The sequence below is a fragment of the Ctenopharyngodon idella genome, chromosome 5 (genome assembly GCF_019924925.1).
Source record: "Ctenopharyngodon idella isolate HZGC_01 chromosome 5, HZGC01, whole genome shotgun sequence".
In the NCBI taxonomy this organism is placed as follows: Eukaryota; Metazoa; Chordata; class Actinopteri; order Cypriniformes; family Xenocyprididae; genus Ctenopharyngodon; species Ctenopharyngodon idella.
The window spans coordinates 27,500,043-27,521,805 of record NC_067224.1 but is presented as its reverse complement, the minus strand read 5'-3'; the positions used below and the strand labels follow the sequence as shown (position 1 = coordinate 27,521,805).

At 36.6% G+C, this 21,763-nt stretch overlaps 1 protein-coding gene across 7 annotated transcripts in view; it reads left to right on the top strand.

The window, feature by feature from the left end:
* arvcfb (ARVCF delta catenin family member b) overlaps positions 1–21,763 on the top strand; it is a 137,712-nt gene that overhangs the window by 94,506 nt on the left and 21,443 nt on the right. For 6 of the 7 annotated variants that reach the window (XM_051892694.1, XM_051892692.1, XM_051892697.1 and 3 more), the window contains 2 exons: positions 390–407; positions 2,374–2,445. In XM_051892694.1, the coding sequence (XP_051748654.1) occupies positions 390–407; positions 2,374–2,445 (90 nt within the window). The remainder of the gene's footprint in view (positions 1–389; positions 408–2,373; positions 2,446–21,763) is intronic. The other variant, XM_051892695.1, reaches the window with a different exon arrangement.

Sequence of the window (21,763 nt, the reverse complement as noted above, 5' to 3'; positions counted from 1 at the left end):
CCCACTATAGCAAACCAGCAGCAACTCTTAAATTGCAGCGCACGCTTGTGTTACACTATGAATTGTTCTGACAATGGCGCATGGAATCTGTTAATATACTAACTTTCTTGTAACCATTTAGTGAGTTTGCTCCAAAGAGCTGTTCAAACTAATGGACTCTTTTTCACTTGAGAGAACTAATGGAACTGACTCTCTCCTAAACTTTATACTTGCTATAAACTCTTTTTATAAACACTCTCTCCTTTCCTATGTACTTTTAAGTGGTTCACAAATAAGTCCTGTCTGCTTTAATGCACACACTTTCTGAATCTCTTCTTCCCCCTCTTCTTCCCCTGCCTGCCTTTTTTTCTTATTGGTATTGCTGCTGTTCCTGCGTTGGCTAACTGTAGAGGAATGGTTTAATCAAGGTGAGTGTCTTTTCCTGCTTTTCCTCTGTCTGTCTGTATCTCTCAGCATACACTCACATACTACCTCCCTCTATCTTTATCAGAATAAACTTTTCATCACTGCCCCTTTTACACTCTTTCAACTTTCACTCTTACACGCCAGTGTTCCTCTCTTCAAGGAAATGTCAAACCTGTGCCAATTTAGCCAGTTCAAAGCCCCTTTCAGCTGGCACAGATGTCTGTGTGTCTGTTGTTATCTGTTAACAAGGCCTGGCTTTTACATTCTCTCTTCTTGTCCATTGCCCATTTAAAGGGATAGTTCAACCAAAAAATGTCATCATTTACTCACCCTCATGTTAATCTAAACCTGTATGATTTTTTTTTTTTTTTTTTTTTTTTTTTTTACATAAAACACAAAAGGAATGTTATACAGATAGCTTTTTCCATACAATGAAAATGAATTTTGACCAGAGGCTGTCAAACACGCACAGTAAAAATGTCAAAAAAATGCCATAGTACAGTGCATGTGAAATGCGTCTGCACGCAGTATCTGCAAAATATGCATGCAATATTTTTGTCTGCAAAAAAAATCCTATTCTAAAGGAGTACTGTATTTTGACTTATTTATTAGTTAAAATATTTACAAATCTTTAAAACAATATGAATTTATATGTCCAGTGTGTAATATTTAGGACCTTACATAATGGACCGTTATGTTTTTATTACCTTAGAATGAGCCATTTCTATCTAAATGCTCCGCAGGTCCCCTTACATCGAATTTTCCATTTTGCGCCGCCATCTTTCTACAGTAGCCCTAAACGGACAAACTGCTCTACATAGCGCGTTTACTTGACTGGCTACTCTCTGCTGTCTCAGACGACGACATCTTTGTCCTGTGTCAGCCACTGTAGCTTCTCTGTGTGCTTCGAAAGGAGGAGGTTGAGAGGTGGACTGAGGCGTTGGTTGCAATTCGGAACCCGCTAGATGCCACTAAAATTTACACACGGCACCTTTAATGAGAAGCAACAGTGCATAAAATATTAATAATATTAATGTTAAGACTTGTTTTAATAAATTGTATCTTGTCTTATGCTCTGGCACATTTTTTTGAAAAGATTTTAGTTTTTAAAAAAGTCCAAAAAATCTGCCAGTTTCTTGCCATTATCTTATGCAGTGTTTCTTCTCAAGTACATTTATCTTGTTTTAAGGATTTTTAAAGGAAAACAAATAAAAAAATATTAATTAAATAATAATGTAAATAATTAATTTTTTCATTTTAATTAATTAATTTAGATACTCAACTTTCACTAAAAATCATCCCCTGCACACATTTGGTGCATCGTGATTGGGTTACAAGACACAAAGAAATCAATGATATTTGCCTTTTATACCAGTTCTCCAAATTTGAATATGTGCATATTTAATTTGTACAAATAAGATGTTAAGTGCTTCAATGTAAGAGAAGATTTTCACTAAAAAAATGGCTTTGGTTTTGGTCTTTTCCTGTAATATTGTGGCTTCAGAGCACTTGCTATGTAGTGTGTGAGTCCTGTGGACTATTTTTAAGATGCTTTTTGTTGTTTTTGGAGCATATCAAATATGTTTGGAACAATATGAGGGTGAGTAAAAAAAAAGGCAGAATGTTCATTTGCACATGTAAATGAACTGTCCCTTTAACATTTTCTCTGTGTGTGATAGTGGAGTGGTGTTCATTACTTCAATAGACAGCCGTCCTCCATTACAACGGCTCTGCATTTTTAATGGGGGGTTCCACTCTTGGGAGCTGGTGTCAAAAGTTTGTCTCTGCATATCTGTGTAGTAGCTAGATTTATGTGTGGCACGTCTGTGACTGTGTATGTTTCTGAGACTTGGGTCTACTTGACATTTTCATACCAGTAAATTCCGTCTCATAGAGTGACACTTACAACTGCTCTCTCTGTCTCATTCTCTCACGCTCTCTCACTCTGCTCTCCCCTTCTTCACTTAGGGAGGAAAAACGGAGAGCATGACAAAAACTATGACACATTGGACCTACCCAAGCGCACAGAACCCACTAAAGGTACGTCTTTCCTTGACACCACAGAATTATTACATCTTTAAGCTGTCACTCTTTTGAAAAAGGGACAAGGAAAGACCTGACTCTTTGGTCTCTCTGAAAAAGAGAGAAATCTAGTCCTGGAAGGCAGGTGAATTGCTTTGAGGAAGTGAATTTCAGTAAGATGCAGTTTAAAAATAGCCCTCTTTAGCAAAAACTGTATGACCAACACACTGTTAGACTGCCAAGGGTTGCACTACACAGAATTATGGGAAATGAATCGCTATTCCAAAACCTAGTGAGCTGTCTACCGAGGCAGTGTTTTAAGGCATCACAGGCACACTACTGTGAAACAGATTACTGTTAAATCTGTTCCAAAAGTTAGGCATCTTTGATACCTTGTTTTGACAAATTTACTGTAAAGGCAATCCCAGAATGCATCATGAGCTCAGTGATAAAACAAATCCAAGATGGCGAATGAAATGACAGAAATCAGCACTACCATTCAAAAGTGACAGTAAAGTCATTTATACTGCACAAAAGATTTCAAATAAATGCTGTTCTTTTGAACTCTCTATATAAATTACCATTTAAAACATATTCAAATAAAGAATAACAGTTTTTGTTTTTAGCATTGCGTCAGTACATCATTAGAAACATTTTAGAATTTCTGTCTAATTTCTGTCTAACATTTTTTAATGTTGGTTTAATATTTGTTTAATGAAGATAGCCTTTGGTGCTGAAATGGCATAAAAGAACTATAAGTGAAAAAAAAAAAAAAAACATTGCGCTAGATCTGCTGCAGATTCCAAACAAGCCACTTATAAGGTTCCAAGATTGTTAGGATGCTGCCTTAGTAGGCAGTAGGCAGTAGGCAGTGAGCTTACTAGGTTTTGAAGCAGAGCTTCTGTTTGCACTAAGTGCATTGAGTGCACATCAGCATGCAGAGATCCTCTGGGAATCCCAGGTATCAGGTAACAATACTCTTCTGCCTAGGCCTTTTATCATTATGACAAACACAGCCGTAATCCTCAGTTGCAGATTGCAAAGTGGACAATGTTTTAGTGTGACTGATATCCCTGACCAAATTCATCCATGTAAAATGAGGCTGATTTACCCCCAGAAACACGCCAGATTGAGACCGTTCTGGTGTGTGAGAGAAATATTCAGACCTTTAGCTTGTAATTATCTGCAAATTAATCATAAGAGATGCAGGTTAAGGGAAAATTCAGACAAGATGTGTTGCAGTGCAGTGGAACAGAACAGGGGTATCGAGACTAGACTTGCTGTCTTAAAAACCCTGAAAAACAGCAGTCTGTGTGTCAATGGCCAAAGATGTCCGTCTCTATTTACACCCCCTCAACAGTCATCAGGGAGCCACTCAATACCTCTTTCCTTCTGACAGACTGATCTAGGATCATTTTACCTCTGAGCTCCACTTAGTGGGAGAGGGAAATGTTTTATTGACGCTCATTTTTTATGTATTACTATAGATGAGCCACAAAGAGAGATGAAAAATGTATCATTTTAAGATGACCTGATTTTTTTTCTATGAGTCTGTAAGGGGGATATTTGCTTGTGAAGACATCCCAATAAAGAAGAGAAATACTGTTTACTGATCTCCCACTCATAAGAGGACCATCATTTGTGTATTGTTGGGTTGTAAAAGAGAGGAAGGTGAATAAATAAATAAATAGGAATGATGTGAAATCAAATGTAGTCATCAAGCTTTAGTAGAGAGGTCCACATGTGTTTGTTTTGTTTGACAGAAGAAGAACAGTAGCTCATGGGCAGACCCACAAAGAATCTGCTGAGTTTGTCGCATTTTGCTGCACTGATTTGGGGGGGATATATAGTTGTATGTAAGATTTGTAACTGAGAAATGGAAAATAAAACTAAAAATTTTAAAAATTTACGCTATTTCATTTACACTACAGTTCAAACATTTTGGGTCAGTAAGATTTTTAAATTGATCAAAAGTCACAGTAAAGACTTTTTTTAAAAAAAATGTCATTTCAAATAAATTATTTTGATCTTTCTATTCATCAGAGAATCCTGAAAAAAAAAAAAGTGCATCGCAGTTTATGGAAGGAATAATTGACAACTGGCCTTTGAATTATTAGAAATAACAGACATCCGAGGTGGTAATACATGAAGCAGAGTGGCTGTTACTAGAGGTCTGCTACCCGCCCCGAGCCCGACAGATCCTGAAAAACTCACAGGTTTTGGGTCGGGTTCGTGTTGTTTCATAAATAGCTTCGTGTTCGGGTCAGGTTTGGGTGTGTAACTAAAGAAAAACTAAAGAAAAAATATATACAAACACACACACACACACACACACACACATATATACATATATATATATATATATATATATATATACAGTGCACAGCATATATGAGTACACCCCCTCTGAACAAATACAAAAGATGCATTTTCTTAATGATCAATAATACAATTCATGGAAAGATGGCAAAGTTGAAATTTATTAAACATATATACTTAATTTTAAAAAAAAGAGAGAGAGAAATAAGTAAATTAGCCAATTTTGCTCAATTCGTCTCTACAGAATTCCCCACAGGTGCTCAAGAGTGTTAAGATTAAACACCATTACCATTAAGATGGTAAAAAATATTATGTCTTTAAAGGAGATGTTTATTTGTATAATTGTATTAAATAAGCTTGAAGTGAAGACATAATAAAGTATTAAAAAAAAAAAAGATTGATAAGATTGGGTGAAATACTTGTCCACTGAAGGATTTTCACCTTGGGAGAATGTATATAGTCATTGTCTTGTTGAAAAAATGCCCAACAATGCATGGAATGAGGAGAGAGTAGCATCTTCTGTTTCAAGTTTTTGTATTACATCACACAGTGGTGTGTGAATTCATAACAACATTGATAAAGCACTCCCTCACACCTTCATCACTCATACATCCCCTATATAAGAGCTTACTACAACTGAACTTCACTGTAGGAACCAGGCACTTCTCACTGTACTCCTCCTCTAGCAACACCATAACATTTTGGATGCTGTTAGATCCAAAAGGATTGAGCCATCGGTATGCATACTAATGCAGCTGTTAGAGAAAGAGAGAGAGGGGGAGAGATTAAGCATGTGAATTACCTCTGCAGCTCTTAACAGTGTTTGACAGCAGCGTCTCTACTAATAGTGAAGCTGTAAGTTTAACTGCTTCAAGAACAGCGACGTTACTACCTTGCTACTGAGAAATGTCATGTAGCTTTTCAGTTGCAAAACTGTTACTGATAAAGTTTCTGTGCACATGAGTCTTTCCGTCTGTGTGTCTGTACTGTATATGTGTGTGCGTTTGTATGGGAGAGAGAGTGTGAGAAAGAGTGGGCTTTCCATAGATAAGAAAACGTAATTTTGTGGGAAAAACATGGAAATATGTTGTCATTTTTATCCTATTGTTTGTTATATCTATTTGCTTGGTCAGTGTCTTTGTGGGTTTTACAATATTACTGTTGTACTGTATCAAATATTAAATAAATCCTGTATTGGTAAGCAAGAGACAAAAAACATTAATAAAAAAAAAAAAAGTCTTACCGACCCCAAACTTTTGAATGTTAGGGTACGTTTCTACACATTTTTAGGTTTAAAACACTGTAGTACATCTTGACTTTATAGGTGTTGCAATCCTGTGAAAATCTGCAGAGTTCTCTGTGGACACAGATTCTGTAAGAGCCTGCTCAAAGGTTTGTGTCTCCGTGTGTGAATGTGCTGACTATTGCAGAACTCAACAAAGCCATGTTTGTTTTTCAGTGCGAGTCTACTGGTGTGTGTTTTCACTTTTTTTGTTCTCACACAGCTTTGAGGCCAGTTGACCTTCCAGATACAAACAACAGTCATGTATTAGTTTGTAAATATTTCAAGGGGTCTTGTTTTCGCAGAACGTTTGTGATTGAGTATAAATCAAAGCAAATAATATATGCTGGTCAGGAGATTCAAGGAGCAGTTTCAGCTGTTCAAAGTCAATAGCATTTTCATGTCTCACTTTAATTAGCCTCTATCTCATTAACATGCAAAATGGGGATTTTTGATCTAGATTACAATTCATTTTGGTAGTTTATCGATGTAAGCTGATTTTACCTTTTTATAGCAAGTCAAGCAAGCAGATGAGCTTTAAAAATATATATTTTTGTTTGGTCTTGCGCCACAAGTTATACCTAAAGAATGGTTTAAATGGGATACAAATGAAAAACACCCTCACTCCTCATCCACTTCACGTAGTTTTTGAGGCGTTAATTATGCCCTTTCATCACACCTATTATATTCTGTAAAAATCGTCCTAATAGAGTATTTATTTATAGACATATGAAAGCACTGGGCTTTGTGTTAGACTTAAGACAACAATCTCCACTCATTTGAACAGAAAAAATAACTGCTAGAGAAGTAATAAATACACAAGGATTCACATTTGTTCATAAGGTTACGATTGGGGTTGAGAAATGCAGGGGATCAGATGAATAGTAAGTCTGATCTGATGTCAGATGGGGATTAATATGCAATAAAAAAAAAGAAAAGGGTAACTGAGTTTACTCTGCATTGGGATTGCATCTATTCTGAGCCTCTCCCTGTGTGTGATATATCCATATATCATAACCGTGTGCTTGAGAGGCTGCTGTGACAGCTTAGAGTATTGAGGGATTTTGGTCGCTTAGCTGAACCTGAGACACACAGCCATTGTTTATTCACTGAGCATCTTTGTTGTGTTTTATGTCTCAAGCATTTGGTTTCAGAGAGGACCTGTTGGAAAACTACACGCCATGAAAGATATAAAGGCTTCTCACTGCATGGAAAAAGGAGAGAATTAATTAAAGATTCTGAGGGAGATGAGAATGACAATGAGGGCACAGTGGGTCTTCTCCAAAACACTGTTAGCACACTGCCTACTGCCTACATAGGCAGCTGACTTCTGAGGCTGTATCCTAATAGTGTTGGAACCTACTTAGTGACTGATTTGAAACACATTTTTTAATAAAAGAGTTAAAATAGTCATTTCTATGGGCTATAAAAAGTATTTGTTTTATATAATATAATTGTTTTTATTAAATGTGTTTTTAACTATTATAAATTATCTTATTATTTTATTTTTTAATTACATAATTTTTTCCACTAAGCTTGTTGGAATGCATTTTAAGTCATTTCAGTAGGAATTCATGAATCAGGAATTTCGCATTAGCCCGAAACATTTTCCATTGCAGATTCAAGTTGGTCACATGGATTCTGTTGACCAACAGAAAGCTGCTTGATTTTAAAGTGACTCCTGTATGAGCTGTGCTTCATACATTGCTACACTATTGACAATAAACAATGGACATTAATGTGACGTCTAGTGTCATGAGTGTGCCTATATGATCCTTTAAAAGCAGTTCACTTTTGGAGCAGAGCTAATGAGTAGATGTTCTATGGTGTTAACTGAAATGGCATTTACTATGCCAAAGGTCACAGAAGGTGATTATTAATACGCCTATTGTGTTTCTTAGCTCTTAATTTAAACAATGCAGTGAAGCCATTGTTGTATTTCATAAAGCCGCCTTAACAGAGTCTTGTGAGAGATGAAGAGACTACAAATTAATTACATGTAATTAATTTTTCCCCTTCTCTGGCTTATTCCTTTTTTTAGCCCTCTGATTCCCGTAACATGGTGACATCAGGTGGAGGGAATGATGATGAATCATGTTTACTGTGTTCCGCTGTGGTTCCTCCTGCCCCTGAGCAGCACGCTTTACACAGAGTCCAACTTGTTTACAGATGAAACCTCTAAAATGAAAACCTAAGCTCTATTCCAAAGCCTATTGAGCTGAATAATCTACTCTTTAGGTAGCTATGTATAGGCAATATCCTAACCAAAAGGGAACATTTTAAGTGACCAATTTGGGAGCAGCTCAAATGAAGTGCACAGGTGACGTGACTCACAATTGATTACAATCATTTTTGATGTTAGCATGTTGTGAAGCTAATGACTTGATAATTATATACTACGTGGCTGTTGAATGCTCAAATCTGATTGGTCGACCAACGTTCTAAGGTGTGCGGTTATTTTCAGGGAAACGCACGGCTAAAGTAGTTCTAGGCAGATCTTGACCGCATTGCAGTTCCATATCACTTTGCCAAATGATTTCAGTTATTTCAATAGGTCCTACTGCCTACAACCCCAAAAGAAACAAAACCCACAACAACACCGACCAAGCAAATAAATATAGTAAACATTTGGATGAAAACGACAAATTAATGTCCTGGTTTTTGCCACAAAATACGTTTTATTGTGTCCTGAGAGTGCATACTCTCCCCCGCTCTCTCTCTTTCAAACGTACACACGTACTGTATAGTACGGACACACACTCGCACAGAAACGTTTTGTCAGCGCTGCTCTGACAAATTAATCAGTAAAATAGTTTAGCAACTTAAAAGCTACATGACATTTCTCACCAGCTTGGTAATAACTGTGGGGTTCTTGAGGTAGATAAACTTAGTTTCGCTATTAGTAGAGACACCGCTTCTGTGAGAGACGCACAGACTCAGGTAGGCTAATTCACAAGCTTATTCTCTCTCTCTCTCTCTCTCTCTCTCTCTCTCTCTCTCTCTCTCTCTCTCTCTCTCTCTCTCTCTCTCTCTCTCTCTCTCTCTCTCTCTCTCTCTCTCTCTCTCTCTCTCTCTCTCTCTCTCTCTCTCTCTCTCTCTCTCTCTCTCTCTCAACTGCATTAATAACTGTATCAACTGTATTGTATTAGTCTGCTATCAAGGCTCAAGCCTCCCGTTACTAGTTCTGAAATGACGTTTTGGAATTAGCAATGTTTTTAAGGACATAAACCTGACAAATGTCCTAAAATACAACATCGGGACAGTGTCTTGAGGTGTGCTAACCGTAGTATAAGTGGAATAATTGACTCCGGGCCATTAAATCCTTAGAAAATAATACACACCCGAGGTGTAACGGCTCCGCATTACCACCTTGGGTGTGCATTATTTTCTAAGAATTCAACGGCCCGTCATCTATTATTCCTTAAATAAATAGAATAAAATAGACTATATTTAATTATAATAAAGTAGATACTTTATTGGTACATGAATGAACCACCTTTCCACCTTCGATGGATTTTGTTTTCATGTTCATAATCATGTACACTGTAAAAAATATATATTTTATAAATTGTAAATAAAACAAAGATTGTTGGAGTATGTTTTACATGAAAAATACTATTTCAGTCTTTCTATTTCAAAATTATTTTTGATGTGTTGCTTGCCGTTTCTTTGCAATTATTTGTGAAATTTACTAGCAATTTTTTGAGTGAAAATTGTTTCAAAGGAAATCACACACTACATTTTAAATGAATATTTTTCGCCTGCTTTCCATAGGACTAAAGAAATGCACTCTTTCAACATTTAGCTCCTGAACTGTAGTGCATAAGAGATGTTTTTGTGTTGAAATTGAAGTAGCACAACTGTTTAGTGAAGTTACTTAGTGCCAACTCAGCAACTTCTAATAAATTCATGCTTTGTGTGTTTGTCTGTTGATTAGACTGTAGTAATACCTTTTAGAGGTCACTGTTCTAAGACTTTTTAATTATCGAGATTAATCTTTTTTTCTTTGTAGAATTGTCATCACAAAATACAAGTGGTGGTTTGTACATTAGACTAGTTCTCCCAACGTTATACAACACATACAGACAATATGCTTTCTTAGTCTTCTCCTGAAGAGATGTGTGTGCCTTTCATTGCATTGCTCCATATCTCATTTAATTTGCCTCTGTTGCCTGTTGACAGCTCACCCGTTATGGAGATTTACGTGTTCTCCAAACAGAGCTGAGCAGTACAGACGGCTCACTTATGAACAGCATCTTCCCATCATGCCTGGCGGCTGTGTTGTTGAACCCTCCATTAAATTTAGAGAGCTTCTTAACAACAGGAACAACATTCTTAATTGGGATGTTTTACAGTAATCTACACTACAGAAATCCATTTGTGTTATCCGTTCGAGTCCTCCATTAGGAAACTGTCTCTGCTGGGATTAGATATTCTGCTCTAAAACTGAAGCTGCCATATTTTTCACTGATGTTTTGTTAATGAACTCGAGCTCTCTACCGATGTCCCTGTTTATCAGAGCTGTACATTTCACATTTATGCTGACATGCTTCATCTGGCCCTCGTTCTGTCAACACTTTCTTTCCCACACATGCTATGAGACGCCTCTGTGACTTTGAAATAAAACATTTTCCCTGCACTGCGGAAAAAAATGTCTCATATCAGTATAACATATCTGATATTCTGATAACATAGCAGTATTTGGGTCTTGTTTTCCAGTAAAAAAAAAATAAATAAAATGTCTAAACATCCTTTGTTTATTTATCTTGTTTGACTTTTTTAAGGTAATAAGATTTATTTTCATAGAACATAGAATATATCTTGAAATAATGTTTATTTAATAATTGTATTATTCTTACCCCATTGGTTAGCATAAACTACCCTCATTTTGAGTAAAATGTATGCTTATAGCAAGATAATTCTCTAAAAAAATCTCATCTTAATATGCAGTGCTTCTCAAATAAATATTTTTAGAGATATTTTGGTGCTGTATTGGAAAACTAACCTAAATACTCTAATGTTTGCAGTGTAAATCTTAAATATGAAATCTTGACTTTGGATGGTAATGGATTAAGTTAGTTTGCAAGCATTTTAAATTGAAAGAGAACATAAGTTGAATTGAAAAAGGACAGGCTGAATGGCTCATTATTCAGGAACAATCCCATCCCACCCAGTCAAGCTTCCATCCTCTTGCAGTATCTTCATCCACCCATGTGGAATGTAGCAGCCAGATAATGTCACAAACAGGACTGTGTTAAAAATCACATACTCTTGATAGTTGACTGCGAGTAAAAACAAAATCACACGAAGATGACTGCAGCTGCTCATCATCATAGTCTAGTTGGAATGCTTACTTTAATACTCATTACACTAAAAAAAAAAGATTTTTTGATGCTGTTCAGTTTTTTTTAAACAATTTATTTTGATTCAACACCATTGTATCAGGTTTCTGGTTTAAATGTGATTGATTCATGTTAAATTGACTTGAAACGATTACTCTTTGACTTAACTTGATGTTTTCATATTGGAATAAGGGTTACCATTGTGGTGAATTGTTGCACTTGTGCTTGGGTTGAGGACCTGCTAACAAACTTTCAAATTACTTTAATAAGGAAGTAATCACTGTGGTAGTGCTCTTGGTTGCATTTCCCAAAAGCATTGTAAGCCTATGTTGATTGTAAAACCATTGCCACCAATGGACTTATGATCAATTTAGGCTTTACAATGTTTTTGGTTAAGGCAATTTAGGATGAATCCAGTATCACATCTAGATTTCTAACACAGAACATCACAAAAGTTATATAAATCACAAAATTAAACAAGAAGAATTAATTTGTAAAAATCAATGTATATGAAAACAATTTATTATTTACAATTTATTGCTTTTTATTTATTTTCCAAAACATTGCAAATTAGTTGGGCTGACACTATTAAATTAAGCTGTGCCCAACCATAGTAAATAAGTTGAATCAACCTTAATAAATTAAGTTGACCCAACGTAAGTACATTAAATTGGAATAACAGAATTGCATAATGCTGAAATAAAGCAACTTAATCATGTGGAAATCCTTTCCATGATTTTTTTATGTTCGTTCAAAGAGTTATTTTTTTGAGTGTAGGTGGTCTTAATGTAGTTTAACAGATACCCAGTTCTTCTCAAAGATAAAATATACACATACAGTACAGTGTTCCTGGCTGCTTGCTTTTGATGTTCTGAGTTTTGGGTGGTGAAAAAACATTTCTGGGTGTAGGCTACGCCAGAGATGCCACCCATGGTGGTGCCAGTCTGTGAGAGAAAACTGGCAGTGGCATCCTGTCGCTTGCCAATCATTATCCCACCCACTGATGACAATATTGATTCTATTGTACCACAGCTCATGATCAACAAAAGACTAGCAGCTTTTATGTGGCATGGTGCTGAGAGGCAGTACGAGATGCATGGAGAGAGTGAGTCATACAAAGTATCAGAATGTTCTTAAAGCCTTTCTGAGCAGAAATGCTGATCTTTGCTGAAACTCTGTATTTGAATATGAAAGTCGTATGTATGTAGGTTTGTGTCATTTGTATTACAGTGATGAGGAGGAAAGCCTACACAGTGGTTGCTTTGATTTTAAATTCAGAATTAAAATTTGATAATTGGAAGGACTTATGACCAAAAGGGGCATGGTGCCATTCCTTGTGTTGGTGAAAGTCATTGTCTTAGTGATGACCAGGCAATATCGTACCATACCTGGACCTCTGGGACACCAGGGCTTCTTACAAAACCTGAAAATTATTAGAAAAAATACAGTATAGAGAGAAGCGATGAAGTCCCTTCTGACTCTAGATGTTTGGGAAACATCCTCTGTACTAAGATGTCTTTACCTGAATGATTTTTGCAGGCAGCATAGATCCATCCTTTACTGCTTGAGGCATCTCACTTTGTGCAGATCAGTGGTTGGTGGAAAGAATAAAATTGGAGTGTGATGGAGCTGTTGAAAAGAAAAATAAGAATTCATAATTTTTTTTTTCAACTTGTGATTTGGACAGTTATGGAAATATGAACAATTTCTACCAAGAAATAAGCACTATAGTAATGAAATATATTCTTGAGAATATCTAAAGCTCACTTGAATTTGGTCACAGAGCCTTCAAAGTCTATAACACTTAGTATAAAAAATGTCTGTTGATTCATTGACTAACTAAACATTTTGAACTCAGCCCTGGTGCATTTCACATGTTTTGGGTCTAAGATGTTTTAATGTTTTTGAAAGAAATCTCTTATGCTCACAAAGGCTGCCTTTATTCATCCTCCCTGAATTAAAGTGTTAATTTCTTAAAAAAAAAAAAAAAAAAACCTTTTGAGAGAAGAAATGGTACTAGGCTGAATTTGGAACAGCATACTTAGCATAATAGGGTACAACGGACTAAAAGCGCCGCGGGGTAAAAGGCGCCTTTGATTTTATTTTCCTCTAAACCACTAGATGTCACAAAATCTTGCCACGGCACTTTCCTAAACATCCGCTTTTCAAGATGCACATGCAAATTTGTCTGATCCTTGACGCGATCGCAGACAGCAGCGCAAAGTTGATTCTGAGGTAGTTTGATCTAATATTTGATGTTTTTTAAAATGTTGATTTAAGTAGCAAATGAGAATCGATTACATTAATGTTTGTATTTTCAGACAAAGGTCGTCTTAATGATTTTCAGTTTTGTTCAAGGTAATTCAAGCAACAGTTTTTCAATAACGGAAGAATATGTAAAAGGATGGTATTTGGGGCAAAAGCACCTGCTGTTGGGGCAAAAGGCACAATAATTAACATGATAATAAACAGCTGGCTGACTTTTGTTGACATGACATGGTTAGATTCAGATAGTCAATATCATATATCAAATTGGGTATCCACTTTACTTTTTATTTTCTTTCACCCTGAATGTATATTAAAAAATAATAAATAAATCATAAATAAAAAAAAATTGGGTATCCACCTTAGAGACAATACCCATATTTATAATGCAAATATTTAAAAATATGATATTAATTGTATCATATAATAAAATATCATTTATTGTTACTACTGTAAATCTATATTAAATATTATGGGATCTCTTTACTTTACTTTTTAAAATAATTTTGTTGCTGTATTTTTAAAATGTATTTTTATATTAACATATTTTAATGACAGTATATTTATTGAACAAAAATTTATTATTTTATCAAAATAAACAGAAAATAGTACAAACTTTGCTAAAGTGATTATTTTGAGCAAGAATTAACTAAAGACATTATTAAAAAATATTATTTTAGCTAAAGTATTTGTATCAATACTGTGTGCCTTTTGGCCCATGCTGGGGAGCCTTTTACCCCGTGAGTGGGGTAAAAGGCCCCCCTCAACAAAATGAACCACTTTTATGATTTATTTTCACACAAAATCTGTTGCTCAGTCAATGTTCAATACAAACATATATATTTTTTCTGCAGTCATACACTTTGAGTGTAGTGAAAAGCACATTTTTTCTTAAGGTGTGCCTTTAGCCCCGTTGTACCCTATTTCTGCTATATAAAAAGTACAAAAAGTAGTAGAATGCTGTTCAGAGCAGCAGAAGCAGGGAACAATTAGGTTCAGGTGCACCTGATCAAGGTCTCCCAGCAATGTTGTCACGCCTAACTTTTTGGCCACTGGACGTGAGTCAGCGATGGTCGATTATTGTTTGAGTGAAGGCGAAACCTCTGTCATGGCTCTCAGATTTAGGATTTGGGCAGTGACCTGATCTCAGATCAGCCTAATACCTTGAAGGAGCCTGCAAATAGCACTTGCCAGAAGGCCACAGACAGCTTAATGATGGATGTAATAGATGATATGCATCATTACTCATATGTTATTGTTTGCGAAAACAAATCTGTCAGACAGCGTCTAATGGGTCTGTGATAGGGTCCAGGTACAATGCATGTGAAAATGAGCCAGCCATTGTCCACTGTAAAACCTCATCAGTAAATTATTTGTTTGTGCTTTCAATGTCTATTATTTACTAAAACCTATTAATAATAGTTATGTTTATTAGTATTGCTCTTCAATTATAGTACTATAGAGTCTGGCTGAGTAGGCGAGGGCTTGTGCATAATATTGCCCAGCGTCTGTACATGATGCAGAAAACCATTCTTCACTGGCCTAATGGCTTAGGCAATAATTACAGGGCTGAATTAAACTACCGGGAGGGAATAGAGTGAGATTTACCCTCCCATCGGGGCCTTTGTGTGCTGCTTTTCAGCCAGAAGAGGATGTTTCTGTTTCTCAGAGAGATGCTTTACACACACACACATACTTGAATGCAATTAGGCACAGATTACTAGGCAAACTGTCAGCGGCGTGTACACAAAGAGCTGCCAGCCTTTATTGTTTCCTGTTTTGCAAACATGCCATTTTATAAATGAACTTTTTAAAGTGAAAACTACTGTCATTTGCAAAATGCAGGAGTGAGAAGAGGAAAACAGAGCGTGTCTGAGGACTGGGCTTTATTCCTGAGATTATAATTTGTGGCTCACACTGGCCAGGTTTTTTTGTGCCAGTGAAGAATGAGGCGTCAGAGGACTTGTGGATGTGAGATGAAGAGCCAGGAAAAAAAAGGAAAAATGTGGAGCATGTGAGAGAGAGAAACTGAGAGCTTGTGATTATTTATCATGTACTCGAGCATGGGATGGCAGGAAGGTGGGTCGTGAAGAATGGGATATGACATCAAGCCTGCAAAGGGACATCCTTCTCCAGGCAAAGCAGATCAGACACATCATCCGCTACCGACGTCCCAGCAATGACTCAAACAAGCCTAACAAAGACACTATGCAGCTAGAAAGAGAGAGAGTGTGTAAGCCAGAGAGTCTGAGGGAGAGAGAGAAACGGATGAAGGTTGGAGGAGGAGGATTGCAAACAAGAAATTGAGAGTGAGGGGAATTTGAAAGACTGCCGCTGTTGCATACACACAATTTAAACTGTGTTGCTCTGTTCCGAAGGTTAGTAAGCTGCCTTCGGAGTCAGCATTTTAAGGCATCATTGGCACGTTTTCAACGCTGTTCCAAAAGTAAGCAACTTAATTATGCTGCCAACTAAAATAGCTTTTTTAGCATAATACTGTATGCATCCTTCACAACGAAGTAATCCCAGAATGCAGACAAGACAAGCTCAGCTAAAAAAAAAAAAAAAAAGTCATCTAAGATGGTGGAAAAGAAAAGAAATTATAAATAAATGTGACTATGATCCATAAATATGATTAAATTATAGCACTATACAGTTTTTTTTTTTTTTTGGATTAAATACTGTAATGTCTATTTGGTGTTTTTGATATGCTTTAAGACTAACCATGTGCAAATTCATAAGTCAGCACCATTGCTAAGTATTTTCTGTTTAAAACTGCAGTGATGTAAAGACAGTCTCAAACCCGCGGTTTGGAATCGCTGGTGTTTCTGACGTCACAAACTACTTTGTAACCAATCACATCAACGTGCCGGCGGGCTTTAGCATACCATTAATCATGACCGCTCTGAAGCAGGGGAGTCTCAAGAAGCCAGGTCATCCTGGTATATTTTTCTGTTGATATAAAAAATCGGGTAGATTTAGCAATATAGCGGGTGTATGATGTATATAACGATGTTATGATGAACTATATGCCTTTCTCCACTGACGTTAAGGTGTTCAAAATTTCTAAAGATACTGATTGTTAGAAGACAGCTGTCTGACTTGCGAACGGGAACATGGTTTGTGTAACATTAGCAACACATTATTGGCTGTTTGATAATGTAGTCAAGCAAAAGGCTAATCAAATTAATTACCGTTTTGTAAAGATCGTAAAGACCCACCCCCCCTTAGTTACTGTTGCTTTGTCCGACAAGCCATGGCGCTGTCACACCACAGAGAGTGAAAAATACATTGCGGAGCATAGAGGACACTGACAACACGTCAACAGACAAGACAGAGCAGGTTACTTATGATATTAAACAAGGTCCCAGCTTTCCAATTGTGTAATTTTTTAAGAAATTCGAAGAATAAAAACCGTTTTGTGGCTCTTTCATGTGTCGTGACAGATTGCTGTAGCGCCAGCTCAAGTGGCTCGTGAACCGATCATCTCTTCCTACTAGTTAATTTATAGCTTCAAATAAACGTGAATGAACATCAGAAGGAATGTTGTTTCAAACGCGTCGGTACACACCATTTTTCAAGTTCAAGTCCACTGAGGTTAATCTTCGAACTCCTAACTGCTTTGTCAACAAAATGGCGGATTCAGTGTGGTTAGATCGCTTGTCAATCAAACTCCCGGCGAAGGGTCATTTGGCTTCAATTGCGAGTCAAGTTTTGTTGCATAAGGAGTTTCATACTGTATGTTACATGTTCCACATTGGTCATTCATGAAACTTAGATGACAGTTAGGATGCTGCCTCAGAAGACATATGTAGGCAGCAAGGCATTGTTTTGAAATAGAGCATAAGATTGCGTGTTTGTGTGTGTGTGGCCCTGGTAAATCCTACGATATGGGTACAAAATGTCCCACAAAGATGGCAATATCTGAAATCCTTGCGGTGACATTTTTTGGTCCCCATGACAAAAACAACTTATAAATCATTCTAAGTGATGGTTTTTTTTTGAAAATGTAAAAATGCAGTAAGTTTTCTGTGAGGGTTGTGTTTAGTGGTAGGGTTAGGGGATAGAATATACTGTTTGTACATTATAAAAATCTGTGGAAAGTCCCCATTGGAAACCCAATGTGTGTCTTTGTGTGTGTAGTCATTCACAGCATCAAAAACTGACAGATGCCATCTCGAGAGTTCATAGCAGATTGTTCAGACAATGCTTGATTTTTGTCTTGTACCAATGAAACTCAGTGTTTATTTCAGTCCTAGGCGTATTGGCTGTCAGACGAGATAGACAGTTGAAAAAAATTCTCAGTGGAAAATACTCAGACAAATTTGTATTTTCACAAAAACACAATCTACATCAGCCGTGTGCTTTTAGCCTGTAGGCATCTCTCTTTCATGTATAATGCCTCTATCCTATTTAATCGGTTAGATTTATTCGCTTGGTATTCACTGGCAATTTGTACTTTTGTGTTGCTAACCATTTGAATTAATAGTGTCATTATCATATAGTGAGATCATAAGTTTGCAGTGCATCTCATGTTAAGTGCTTTTGCTGTGCGTTCTGCATGCCTTCTCTTTCTCCCTTCATTCTCAATGCATTGCACGAGCTGCCACTTGTGTCTGTGTGAAAGTGAAATGATCCAGAGCTCAAGGTGAACCCCAAAACAGTTTTTTTTATGGTAAGATGGCTCTAAAGATGCAAGACTTAGAATGTAGACTGTAACCTTTCAAATTAGGTTTTATTGTCCATAGAAGGTTTTTTCCCAGGATGCTTTGGCACAGCCTTCACGCTTATAGCCTCTCAATTTAGCAGCAATAGGCAGCAACTGCCCACCTAGCGCTCCTTATATGTACTGCACAGGAGACTTGATTTCAGTTAAGCATAAAAATACACATACAAATGTGTCCCTGGACCACAAAACCAGTCGCAAGTAGCACAGGTATATTTGTAGCAAAAGCCAACAATACATTGTATGGGTCAAAATTATCGATTTTTCTTTTATGCCAAAAATCATTAGGATAATAAGTAAAGATCATGTTCCATGAAGATATTTTGTCAATTTCCTACTGTAAATATATCAAAAAATGTATTTTTGTGAGTGGATATGCATTGCTAAGGACTTTATTTGGACAACTTTAAAGGCGATTTTCTCAATATTTTGATTTTTTTTGCATCCTCAGATTCCAGATTTTCAAATAGTTGCATCTCGGCCAAATATTGTCCTATCCTAACAAACCATACGTCAATGGAAAGCTTATTAATTTAGTTTCAGATGATGTATAAATTTCAATTTTAAAAAAAATGACCCTTGTTGACTAGTTTTGTGGTCCTGTGTCACAAATATTGGGTGAAATATATTTTTTAAAAAAAATCAAAAGTTGACAATGAAGACATTTAAATGTTACAAAATATTTATATTTAAAATAAATGCTGTTTTTCAGTTGTTCTATTTCTGTTCTGAAGGATCTTGGAGTAATTGCTGATGAAATTTCTGTTTTGCCATTACGGAAATAAATTACATTTTAAAATATATTAAAAAATGTTATTTTAAATTGTAATAATATTTCATAATATTAATGTTTTTACTGCTTAATCTAATAAATGCAGTCTTGGTGAGCATAAAGGACTCAAATATATAAAATCTTAACAACCCCAAACTTTTAAACAATAGTGTATATAGTAGGCATTTCTCTAGTCCTGGATGAGTTTTTTCCACAGTTTTACCATTGTACTCTTGCGAAGGATGCATTGGATGCTGTCTTAGAATCTGACCAAAATTAGGCTTTTGAAAGCAGCATAATGTTTCCGCCCAACTATTCAGACAGCTTTCACATCCAAAGTGCGCACCTGATGCCTTAAACTGCTAAATAGTAGACAGCTTAGTAGGTTTTGGATCAGAGCTAAATGAAGCATCTATATTCTCAGTTTCCTGTCACCTAGATGTTTGTCTCTCTTCTTGTTTACTCTCTCTCTCTTTCTTTAAAGTCTATTAATGAATAGATTTGCTAGTGTGGTCGGACGGTTGGTTGCCTGGGAGATTGAAGCGATGGCTGTTTTGAAGTGCTGGTGTGTGATCATCTCCTCCTCTGCCTACTTCAGCTCTACTGTTGAATTTTATAGACAGAGCAGCTTGTTTCCTTCCTTGTCTCCTTCCACCCTAATCACACACCTCTACCCTGGGCTATCCAACTAATATTGTTTGAAGAAGAGGCAGGGTTAATTCTGGACTTTATCTGACCTCTAGATCTTTAGTAATTCAATAATGCAATTCAATTTCCTCTCGCTCGCACCGATATCTCAATGAATCTCTCAGAATCAGTTTAGCAGTTACTGTTATTTTGGTCCATGGAAGACTGATCAAGGTTTTGTCAAATTCTTCCTCTCAGGGTTTTTTTATTTATTGACCTCAGGAGAATATGAGATTAAGGATATCTTTTTTATCATTTCAGACACTAAATTTTCATGCCAGTATCTACTCTATCATCATATAAACATGGATTATTACAATGAAGTTTATCCATTCTCTTCACAATGCATTTTTCTTTAATAGATAGCCACTCAAAAGGTTTCACAGCTGTTAAAAATCTATTCTTGGCAAGCTTTGTGCCTCAAATAAGCATCAAGTTTAAAGGCCCATCGAGTTTAAAACCCACAGGAACCTGGAGAAATAATGTGAAGTGCATTATTGCTGTCCATACTGAAGCAAGTCAGTCCTGGTAAGGATAGTTTCTTCTAGTTCAATACTACAATCTCAACATTATTTACATAGAAAAGTAATTAAATCTGGGTATTTTTGTGAGTTGAAAGATGAGGTGAAGAGAGTGGATGAATAGAGAGGGAAAATCTCGTTATGAAGGTTGGTTTGAAGACTGACACTCCACATAATACAAGTCATTGAGGACAAGCAAAGCAAAAAGACCTCCTCGGGTGAACGGTGACAAGCTGGTCTCAGCAGCCGGTTTGGTCTGGGATGTCACAGTGAGATTTGGCCAGCCGGAGCACAGAGGAGAGAAGGAGAAGCCACTTTTAGGAGTGAACCGGAGCATTTTAAGAGCTGGCCAAAGGCTCTCAGTCTGTAAAGAAGCATTTCCAGAGGAAATCAAATATTCGACAGGCTTGTCCATTCTATTTCAGTGGCCTGTGGAGGGATGAGGGGTTCAGAATGAAAAAGAAAAGAAAGGTGCTTTGTTGGTGCATCCTGTTCCCTGCAGACTACCCTACTTCCTGTCTCTATGGGCAGCCCGTATGAGCAAGAATGCTGTTATGTTGACTGTAAGCCATTACCACCTTCCTTTTGGTGCTGTCGGTTGGCATTTGAAACTCCTACCACTTTGTTGATTCAACTTACAAGCCATCCCATAAAGCGTAAGTGTGAAGTCCGTTCCAAAGGTAGACTGTCATTCAGGCCTACTTGCAGTTGAATGGACTCTTTTTCTCTGAGGAGACGCCTCAGGAGAGAATCCTTTCTTTCTTTCTTTCTTTCTTTCTTTCTTTCTTTCTTTCTTTCTTTCTTTCTCATCATCTGCATTCATAAATTCAAGTATTGTTTTGTTTTTCTTAAACCAAAAAGACCAATGTACTATATCTGGTACAATATAACTGAGAAGACCAATTTTTGTATAGGCAGCAACGTCATTCAGGGTTCCCACGGGTCCTTGAAATCCTTGAAAGTTTGTGAATCTGAAAAAAAAATTTTAAGGCCCTGGAAAGTTTTTGAAAATAAACATACATAGATACAGGTCCTTGAAAGTTCTTGAAATTATTTTGTGCAAGAAGTGTTCTGGAAAAAAATCCATATTATTCCCTCCGGTCCGCTAATGTGTTATTTTGCCAACACTTTGTGGCCTGTGCATACTAGCTTGCTTGATTTACATTAGTTACGCGTTACGTTATGTGTTTCCCGCGTGAAGTACTTTGTGTTGTACGTTGCCACGATGTTCACGCACACACAAAACTACTACAATGGTACCTCATCGTTTCACAGATGTAAACCCATGAAGCAAGAAAAACTTAAAAGCATATTTATATATCTTAAAGCTTCTGGTTACATGAGCCTAAGCTCTTTTCAATAAAATCTATGCAAAAGTTAATATCAGATCATTTTAGAATACAGTATAGGATGTACTGAATA